General features: G+C 33.0%; 2 protein-coding genes across 2 annotated transcripts; both read right to left on the reverse strand.

The window, feature by feature from the left end:
* Positions 1 to 200: 200 nt before the first annotated feature.
* On the reverse strand, positions 201 to 6,246 carry LOC136801890 (D-aminoacyl-tRNA deacylase 2-like). The gene is made up of 7 exons (XM_067058566.1): positions 6,050 to 6,246; positions 5,751 to 5,820; positions 5,314 to 5,411; positions 4,744 to 4,781; positions 4,178 to 4,244; positions 3,358 to 3,412; positions 201 to 326 (listed from the first exon to the last, which is right to left on the reverse strand). The coding sequence occupies exons 1-7, from the start codon at positions 6,149 to 6,151 to the stop codon at positions 256 to 258; spliced, it is 501 nt and encodes a 166-aa protein (XP_066914667.1). The 5' UTR covers positions 6,152 to 6,246; the 3' UTR covers positions 201 to 255.
* A 612-nt stretch (positions 6,247 to 6,858) lies between these two features.
* LOC136801891 (uncharacterized) lies at positions 6,859 to 10,302 on the reverse strand. The gene is made up of 3 exons (XM_067058567.1): positions 9,967 to 10,302; positions 7,597 to 8,328; positions 6,859 to 7,447 (listed from the first exon to the last, which is right to left on the reverse strand). The coding sequence occupies exons 1-3, from the start codon at positions 10,256 to 10,258 to the stop codon at positions 6,942 to 6,944; spliced, it is 1,530 nt and encodes a 509-aa protein (XP_066914668.1). The 5' UTR covers positions 10,259 to 10,302; the 3' UTR covers positions 6,859 to 6,941.
* Between the last annotated feature and the right edge of the window lie 433 nt (positions 10,303 to 10,735).

The raw sequence follows: 10,735 nt of genomic DNA on the forward strand, positions 1-10,735 counted from the left end.
ATTGGCATTTTATTAAGTTAAAAATCAATAAATCGCTGAGATATAGTTTAAGTTTGACTTAAAAACAGTGCGTCAGAAACCACAAAATTTGGTGTTAAACTCCACGCTACCAACGAAGCATTGTCCACAAATTTGACCCTTATTGAATTGTAAGTAAATTTGTAGCTAATAATATAAGAATAAGACATTTTCATAAAAACTTCTCCGCTAAGGACCTATCATAAGAAAAACTATTAAATCTATTTACAAAAAAAACTAAAATTCGAGAATGGTTGTGTACGGGCCGTTCGTTTCCATGTTTAAGACCTGCAGGTTACCATACGTACCTAAAATTAAACGTTATTTATTTAAAAAGGGTGGCACTTTGCTTTTAACACACCTGTCTCACAGCACCACTGGAACCTTTTTCCTCAGTGGCGATAAAAATTCCTACTGAAATCCCAATGGGGATAAAAATTATATTGTTCAAAGGTTAAACAAGCAACATGCTGAATGGACCTACCTAATGATTAACATCAGATGAAAATAAGAAAAAAGTGACAATAATTGTACAAAAATTCAGAATGGAAAAATAAAGCTTGTGTGTTGAATAATGTAAAATGGTAAAAAGGAATGTCCCCAAATACGAAGATCACTTAAACCATTCAGACCCAAAAAACCTTTTAAGCTGTTTTTGGCCCAAATTTGCCCCAAAAAAATTTCCTTAAAAATCTGGCTCCGTCACATTTTGGGCATCATTGTGCAAAAAATCAGAAAAAATTATGAAAAAAAACATTTCAGCCATTCTTTCCCTATTTCCCCAAAATACGAAAATCCGTTTTTAAGGCGAATAAAAATTTTCCGGGAAAAACCACTTCAGCCATTCTTTAGAGAATCTTGCCCTCCATCTTTGTACAAAAAATCAGAAAAAAGTAATTACAGAATTTTGCACAAGTCCCAAAAAACCCTATTTTTAGGCAGTTTTTGGCCCAAATTTGCCTAAATATATTTTTTTTCGAAAATCGGGCTCCGACACATTTTAGGCATTGCCATTTTGCATCATTGTGCAAAATATCAGAAAAAAATAACGAGTCAACATTGAGAAAAGCTATATTTTCTTATTTGGTTAAAGGGAATTTCCCCCAAAATACGAAAATCCGTTTTTTAAGGCGAATAAGAATTTTCCGGGAAAAACCACTTCAGCCATTCTTTAGAGAATCTTGCCTTCCATCTTTGTACAAAAAATCAAAAAAAAGTCCAAAAAACCCTATTTTTAGGTAGTTTTTGGCCCAAATTTGCCCAAACAAATTTTTTCTTAAAAATTGGGCTCCGTCACGTTCTGGACATTGCCATTTTGCATCATTGTGCAAAAAATCAGAAAAAACTAATGAGCCAATCCTGAGAAAAGCTGGTAACAGACGGACGGACGGACGGACGGACGTACGGACGAACGAACGGACGGACATGGGTTAATTTATAGAACCTCCACCGGGTTCCATTGGGGATGGTTTTAGAGTGCAATTTTTAAACATTTATTTTTGAGTGGGGATGAAATATGAATCAATTTCCCAGTTGGGCTAAAATTCCAGGGTACTTTCCTACCGGGGACGAAATTTTTGCCATATTTTCCAGTGGGCTGCGGTTCCAGTGGGTCTGTGACACAGGGGTGTCTTTTATTCCTTTCTTCATGTATGTAGAACTGGTCATTTTCAAAAAGAAATTGTATAACTGCATGAATACAACTATACAACCATAAGTTTAAAGCCAGAAAATTCTGGATAGGAAATGAAGCCACTTATTTTCAATCCAAAACAAGTAACCCGAGTGGTTTTCACATAAACGTCCGCGTAAATCATAACATTTCACTTATTCTTGCTTAAGAAAGGTTTAAGATCCTTTTCTAGTATTTTCGGCTTTAAACTCAATGCTATGATCAACCCGGTAATGGGGTTGGTAATGAATTTACATTAAATCATGTCAAAGTTCTTTATCTGTAGTAAGGATCTCAATACAACGACTCATAGTAGTGTCCTAGCAGGCTTTTAAAAGGGGGAGGACTATGAGGTCACTATGTGACTTCAGGCATTTCGACGACATTCCATCCTGGTAAACTTGAACCCACTCTCCTCGCGTTTTAAAGGTTGATATATGTATAATGAACGAACCTAAAAAGTGGCATACCACGTTTTTGTGACTAAGTTGTCGTCGATCATATAAAATTGATGATAGCTGATGTAAAAGGACTAGATCGTATCAAGACAGAATGTTGTGAGAAAAAAACTTTGAAACAAAAGTCATAGAGAATGACAAGCAAGGTTTAAATCAAATATTCTAATAGATTACTCCATTTTGAGTTAAAGGGATAATCAGATGGTTTGAGCATAGTCCTTATAAAAAACACAGTCTGGAAGCTTATTGTTTTAACTTTTTGTAAGCTTTTCCTTTGTTAATATAAAAAGATAAAAATCGATTTGCTCAGTTTTTGATCACGTTGCCAAGTATTCCTCATGTGATTGGTTTAGGATTTAATCACATGATCAAAAAGTGAGCAAAACAAACTAATTTCTCAAGCACAAGTCCAAGTAAGAAACAATGGAAAAAAAACAAAAGGCTTCCAGACCAGAGTTTTTTATACGGACTATGGTTTGAGATATTAGACATGTGGGATTTCTGAGCAAAAGCTGAAAATTTTTGAGTCCCGGAATCTTCGAGTTAGAAAACTTGGAGTTAGCGATTTTCGAGTTAGGAATTTTCGAGCTAGCTAAATTATGACGTCATGAAAGTGCAAATTCTGACGTCACTCGACTCTAACTCGATTTTTTATTTTCAAAAAATATTTTTCGAGTTAAAATAACTCGAATTTTATTTTTCGTAAAAACCTTTTCGAGTTAGCTAACTCGAATTTCTTTTTCACAAAACCTTTTTTCGAGTTAGCTAACTCGGAATTTATTTTTCGTTCACAAGTTTTCGAGTTAGCCAGGCTTTGTCATTTGAAAAATGCAGGCGTATGGTCAATCACACTCCCAAAACTTTATTTTTTGGAATTTAGGCGTGTGATAAGGAGTGCTGTGTACAACTTTAGTAGTGAAATTTGGATTTATGGCGTGTGATTGATCACACCCCTCAGAGATTTTAGGTGTGTGAGCTATCTTGGATTTTTTTGTATGGTAGTAGAAAAATCCAAAGAATTTCGAAAAAGAAGTAGGCCTAACCATTTTCTATTTTCAGTTATATGAACCCATTTTTAGAAAATTTAAACTGTGATATGCAGACTTCGGAAAAAAAGTTAGGAAAAAATAGTTATAGGTTTTATTAAGGACAATAGCCTAATTATCTCAAATCATCTGATAATCCCTTTAAAGAAAGACAAGCAGTTACCGCTATGCACAACACAATCATTCGGTTTGGATGTTCTGTTTTTTTCAAAAGATTCCTGGTAAAAAGAAAAATATAAATAATGTTAAGACATAGGATTTTTTGCACAACAATATTCAATCATGAGATTTGGGTTGCAGATAAGATGTATGCTTTTCGTCCTTAAATTGGGAGTCGCCAGCACTGTGTACTGCACATTGGCTGGCTGGGTCGATTTAGCCAGCATCTCTTAGCCCTATATAATCTTGAAGGTTAAAAATTATAGAAAGATATATAATATACATATTTTATTATGCTTCCATTTCAGACAATTAATGCGATATTGACTGGCAGTGGCATGGCTCGATTTCAAGTCGGTCAAAGAAAATGTCAGATCTTTATTTCAAGACTTGCAATGGTGATAAGAAATGATAAAAAAATTCATAAGAGTTATCGTATTTACACCTATAACTTTAGGAGCTTTGGTCTGATTCCGTGAGCTTTTCAAGAAATTCGACATCATTTTATCCATCGGGCGTGCCAGAAATAATTTACCCTGTTTGAAATGAATTTCTTCAAGTTTTTTGAAAGAATCAACTTAAATTTTGATGGGTCATCTACGGATGTTTCATAGCTAGGGTATACCCCTTCAAATAATTATTCAGTATAACTTTTGACCCATCAAAGTTCAAGTTTATATTATATATATATTGTAGACACCTTTGCAATATTGTAAGTACTTTACAATATACTGATGCGGCACTCACCAATATATTGCAATCAAGTCATGAAACACCATTTTTTGAGCAAGATAAATAATTGCAATTCTCACTAAAACACTAACCTTCATCTGTGCAACGAAATCAGAATACAACTGTTGACCAAGCTCCTTAGAAACATTATTATGATATCTAAACAAAAAGGTAGGATATAAAAAAGAAGAAGAAATGAAAAATTGTGGTTTTAGAACTATGGAGAGTATATAAATCGTTTGTATAAAAGTTTTTTTTCCAACATGATAAATAAATAATAAATACTTTCCAAACGGGTGAAAATGGTCAAAATATGAAAAGTAGATTTGGCATTAGTTCTTTGGGTCTGGTCGTCAAAGTTAACAACTCACTGAGCTTTATATAAATCCTAGAGGTAGTTTCTCAATCCCGACCAAGCAAAATCTTTGAACATGGTACCCTAATGGTAGCACTTACTCAATAGAGGTATAATGTATGATAATCGCTCGATCTACTTATCCTTTATTATTTTGATTTGGGATAATAGCGCGGTCGAACGCAAACGTTAGACAAAAACTCAAATCTATGGTGGATATAGTTTAACCCATAGTTTATAAAGGACAGTGGGTCTTGTTGAAAAATTTTCACAGAATGATGGTATACAATGTATTGTTCTTACTGGATGGCTTTGCCTTTCATTCTTCCACCGAGAGTGGCCTGAAATTATAGAAATCGATAATTACTGAATGGTAGCTTTTAGTTTGAGCAAGGGAGGTTTAGCTCTGGTTTTAAGACGGCTGAATTTCTACTGTTTCTTCTATTGTTAAAGTAGCCAGAAAGTTGGCAGTTAAAATCTTCCCCTGGAAAAGATTGAAAGAGATTATTACATTGACGTTGAAAGAATGCTATACATTGACTTTAGACAGCAAACCTTCTGCCCTTCTCACAATTACAATAGGCTATAGTCTATACAATTAAAATAGGCAGCGTGAAAAGTTAACTGTCAAAACCAGACCTCAGGCTTAAAACTTTTAAAGTATGTGTCATAGTTTGTTCCCCAAATGTCAGTGGTTTTAGAATATTTGAAAAATTTAGATACCCTCAAGATATGAGAATAAAAAAACATTGTGCAAAATCCTTTATTTGGGCCATAAAGATTGTATAATCCAGCTCTTTGTTCTCTGCTTTGCTCTAAAGCACAAAGATAGCCCAAATTCCAAATGGAAAGAATCATAAAAAAAATGAATACTTGAGGGACGATCAGGACGTCACCAGGCAAGTCCATTATAGAAACTCGTTTTTGATTTTCCTCAGAAAAGGACAGCCGAACTTCAAGTATTGATTTCACTATAATAAATAAATAATACATATCTTTAATGTTTTGAGAAAATATCTTGGGGGGGTGGGCTTACTCTCATTACTCAAGATAAAAGCTAGATTATACAAAATGAGTAAGGCATGATTTGGTTAATCGAGGAAAACCTTTTAGTTTAACATTTTAATATGAGCTCATGACCTCAATGGAAGCTTTTGAAAGATTAACCAGCATCTCCTAACAACCAGAATTTTTACCGAAAATTCAAATACCTGAATTTCCGGTCTAATTTCCTGAGACGCCCTGGAACATTTGTGGTAATACAAGTAAAAGGCATTTTTTGAAAATCAAGAGACTTCTTTGAAACTCACCAATTTTGGGTAAATGATCGATTGCTGCATCTTTTAGAAAACAAATGAACACAACAACACCTTGGTTGATCTGAATAAAATGACAAATAGGGGGAATGTAATTTTATACACAAATTATCTAACTCTTTCCCCTGCAATACCTCATCATTATAATAATTTTTGTCCACGAAACAATCAGTTAAATTCAAGATGAAAAAGTACCTGAAATTTATGTTTGCGTTTCAAATGAGTTTCATGAATTAAAGTATATAACCATGAACAAATTAATACAATATTCAGATCACAAACATTTTATATACTTGGACATATTGAGCAGGGCTGTCATCACCTTCAGCTGGCTTGACCATCAGTTTGGCTGATAGACACTGCTGCATAATACATTTACCAACTAAGGAACTCATTTTTGGCAGTGAAGCTTAAAAGTCTTTCAAGATTTTCACTCCTCTAACATTGTTGTATATTACTGTATTTTTTGTTCTCTAAATATTTATTTTCACTGAAAAAAAACACAGAAATTAGAAAGACAGAGTCAATGGTGTTTTTAATTAGCCATTCAAGTCATTAATGTGCCAACAGCTCCCAAATGTAATTATATTTATAACTTTTGATCTAATGAATAACCAAATCTAATAAAATAATGACCCATCAAAAGTTTATCTAATCTTCTTTCCAATGGGAAAAGATTAGTCCTTTTAAAATAAAACCTTAAGCCCCTGGGAAAATTCACTTGAAAAAGAGAAGCTTTTTAGTGGCACTCCAGGTAGCATCAAAGGATAAAAAGTTCATTTTCTTCTTCTTCTTCAGTGTTAAAAGTATTTTTCTCAAAACTTATAGTGCTCTTAAATATACCTTTCAAGTGGTATATAATTTGAAACACTGGTTGAAAAAATGGCAAACAAAGAAGAATTTGTGTACTTAAAGCAAAAGAACTTCAGAAAGAAAGGTTTTAGGAATTTCATACTAAAGGTTCAAATAAAAAACAAAAAAGCAACATGAAGCACATTTAAAATAAATTTTGAATTTTAAGCATGATTTACATTTGAATGAAAGCACTGTTAGAAGATTGATGATGACGACAAATTTCACTGTGTAAATTTCTTTTTCACATTATTAAAAGTCACAAATCCTAAATCTGAAGATGAAAAGCTTATGGAGGATGAGGTAGGTTGCAAAACTAATAACTCTAAATAACTAATAATCTTCTTCGTGATCAAACCAGTCTGGCAATAAGTCATCAGGAACATCTGCAGTAAGTTTGCAACAACCTTCTGTGGTGACTTTTGCTTCAGCCAAGGTAAACAACTTGTCTTGTTGATAGTTCCTTAATACTGACAACATCCCGAAATCTCTTGTATTCAACAGCGTTTCGATAAATGTTTTATCCAATGATTTTCCTGATAATAAAACCCATAATCTTTTCCGTGCAATAAGTACTTTCAATCTCAAATCAAGAGCATTAAATTCAGATAGAGTTTGAAGCATAACAAATGAGTCAGTTAGTTGATCAAGAAACTGTTTTTCAATAATCTCCCATTGCATGAAAACAGCCAGATTTATATAATTGAAGATGGTTTGAGATTGATATTGAGGTTTCTCTTGTACTATGAATGTTTTTAAGTATTCCATGACTTTGTCTGAAAGCCAATCCACTTGATATTCATGGCATAATTTGCAAAGGGAGAAAATATCTGTATTGCCTAAAAAAGAAATGAAAATTACAACAATATACAAATATTTGATTGGAATTAAAGTACAAAATAAAATGATGAACTCAACAAATCTTTCAAATTTATGTTATAGATATCTGCAGAAAATAAGACTTTTAAAAATAAAATTCTTGACTTACGATTTATTTCTCCGTGATAAAGCATGAAGGTTAGAAAGGAAACCACTTCTGTGACATTCTTTCCAGGCAGCTGAATTAACTTTTCTTGGCCTTCTCTAAATGTAGACTGCAGCATAACTTTGAAAACTGGTGAATTCTCTGTTAACGTAAAAGAATTGACGTAAAGTTTCACATCACCAACAAGGAGTTGGACATCAGTAGCTGGAGTTTTAATTTGAAATGAATTATAGCTGGTCTTTTGTTTCTTACTATTCTTAAAGTTAAAGTCCCATTCAAATCTTCGTTTTCTTGAATTATAAGTCGAATTATCCAGTATTTTATCTTCATAAATCAATGCATCTAAGAAGTTGAGAATGATTTTGAGCTCCAAGAATTCTTTGGATCCTGGCATATGAACAGTTTCGCGCATAATGGTATTCTTCAATATCTCATACTTTAAAGTCCTTTCTAGATTTTGAAATACATTTGCAAGCATGAGATTTTTTTTAGCAGTACGTGGTCGAGGTACATAAGGATCCTTGTTCATAAAAAGGCATAGCAGTAATTTGAGGTTAAATGCATTTGCCATTCTTATAAAGAGTACATCTCCTCTAGTCAAATTACCACTGAACTTTTCAAAATTTTTGACAAGTGATTCTTCGATGAAATCACTCAATGAAGTCAGCTGCCACTGTGTACAAAAGGACAGTATATCCCAGCATAAATATCTTGATTGTCCCAAAACAAGCTTATCTGAAAAAAAAAATTTTAAGAAGTAACATTATTCTACCAATTTGAAAATAATATGCTCATAATCATGAATTTGACTATCTGATATAATCCTAGTGTTCTAACAGCTGAGCATCATGTGTAAGACATTGAAGGTAATAAAGATAGATGGAGAGAAAACGTCTCCATAATGACCTAAATGGTCTTTGAAATCTTTTATAAATCTATTCAAAGTGGCTTTCCTTTGATGTTACATCATTTGAAACAAAAAAAACACAAATTTATAACTTAAAAAAAAAGGCTACAGAGAAAAGCTTTTTGGTTGATTTTGAAAAACTTATTTTTGCAGAAAATTGTTAAAATGCAATTTGAAATAATTTCAACTGATGTATGGCTTTTAATGAAAGAAGTAATTTCATACAGATACATTATCAGGCCGACATTATGAGTGTTTCATCACACTTTCTTTGAAAGTTTCTTCTTTCAAACTCTTCACCTACAAAAGGGCAGCAGTTTTTAATTTTGAAAAAATGAGTCATACAAGGTTCCTAATCATAACATATTGTTTTTAAATCTGTTGATGGTTTTAAATGCAGTAACCCCTAGAATTTTGTGGCATTGTGATTACGATAGCAAGTTTTTTTTTGATTTTTATGGTAAGGCTAGTACCTTTCAATATGCTTGTTAAAAATGTAATGTATTTTCATTCAGATTTCATCATCTTAACTATTCCCACGAGTACACGCAAAGTTAATTATCTTATTCCCAAAGCAACTCAAAGAGCCGTTTGCTTCCAATGATCAATCAGAATAGAGAAGAAATAGTCGACTCTCCATCTATTTCTATTACCTTCATGGTAAGACAAAAAAAGAAGTTTGTTTTGAAAAAGTGGAATCCTATAATTACACTATACTTCCTTAAGGGCTACAGTAGCTCCTTTTGATATTTGCTGATAGAGAAATTCACATCTGATAATATTGTCTTATGCGTGTAAACACAATGAAGAGAAATACATAAACTAAATTTAGAATGTATTATAGTAGGGGGCCGTTCTTTAGGACCTGTGACAACAATTTTCGGAGTGGAATTTCTTTTAATTAATTAATTAGGTCCAGAAATTTTTTTTATGGGGAAAAGACTGATGTCGTAAGCAAAAACCCTTGGGACCTGAAATTTGACGAAATTTCAAAGTTGCTAAAACACAAAACCACTTATACCATTGGAAAGCTCTTGAAAAACAATAAATAGGACTTTTAAGCGGATATGGTCGATTTCTCAACGTAACTCGAGAAAAACGGTGCCAAAGTGACGTTTTCTCAATGTTTGACGTTAATTTTTATAGGTTAGAGTTAGGTTGAGAAGTCGACCATATCTGCTTAAAAGTCCTCTATATCGTTTTTCGAGAGCTTTCCAATGGTATAAGTGGTTTTGTGTTTTAGCGACTTTGAAATTTCGTCAAATTTCGGGTCCCAAGGGTTTTTGCTTGTGACGTCAGTCTTTTCCCCATAAAAAAAATTGCTGGACCTAATTAATTTACTCCCTCTCAAAAAAGTTTCTAAATACATTCTTCTTTCGAATGAGCAAAAAAAAGTCCACTCAGGAAATTATTGTCACGGGTCCTAAAGAATGGCCCCCTACTATTGAGTACTATGATTTATATACCTTTATCAAATCCATGTTGAGCAAAAAACCTTGGTCTGTAAAATGAAAGTGCAGCTATCAAAACCTCTGAGCTAAAGTTACCATGAGAGATCACATTTTTGTGTTTTTCTAATTCTTCTTTGAAAGCCTGGGAGACGTTACACAAGAAGGACGATGGCAACTTCAACTTTTTGTCTTTGGTGATGAAAGTAGCATCACATTTTTCTTCTTGGAAATCAAATAAACAAATTGTTTCTTTTTCTTCATCACTAAGAACAGGATCTTCTTTTTTTTCATCTTCTTTGTTTTCCATTTTTAGCTGTTTGGTTTGAGTAACTTTAAGATTTCAGACAAATAAACGTGGACAAAAGTTAATCTCCATTAAAATAGAAGACTTTTTTGTGTAAAAGAGTAGTAAAAGACTATAAATATTTTTTCTTTTTTGTTTTTTTTAGCTTGATTTTTATAAGGATACTATTTCTTGTTTCACCTTCGTTTGATTGCAGATATTTTTTCTTTTAAGTTTTAAGCCCCCCCCCCCCCACTATCCAAAAATTTAAGAAACAAATTGACAGCTTATTTCAGCTTTCCACTTTTGTTTACAATCTACAATACTGATGGTCTAGCAAGTGGCCCATGAGTATCTTTGAAAATGTTGGCTTCCATAACTCTGGACACGTGCGCACATGTTTTCAGACTTTTAAACAACGAAATGAATAGCAGAGAATAAGAGAATCTTTCTTTTTATTCTTTTTGTATATTCCCCTGTTCTAAACCGTAACTTGGTCTA

The sequence above is a fragment of the Clytia hemisphaerica genome, unplaced genomic scaffold (genome assembly GCF_902728285.1).
Source record: "Clytia hemisphaerica strain Z4C2 unplaced genomic scaffold, Clytia hemisphaerica genome assembly, whole genome shotgun sequence".
NCBI classification, from domain to species: Eukaryota; Metazoa; Cnidaria; class Hydrozoa; order Leptothecata; family Clytiidae; genus Clytia; species Clytia hemisphaerica.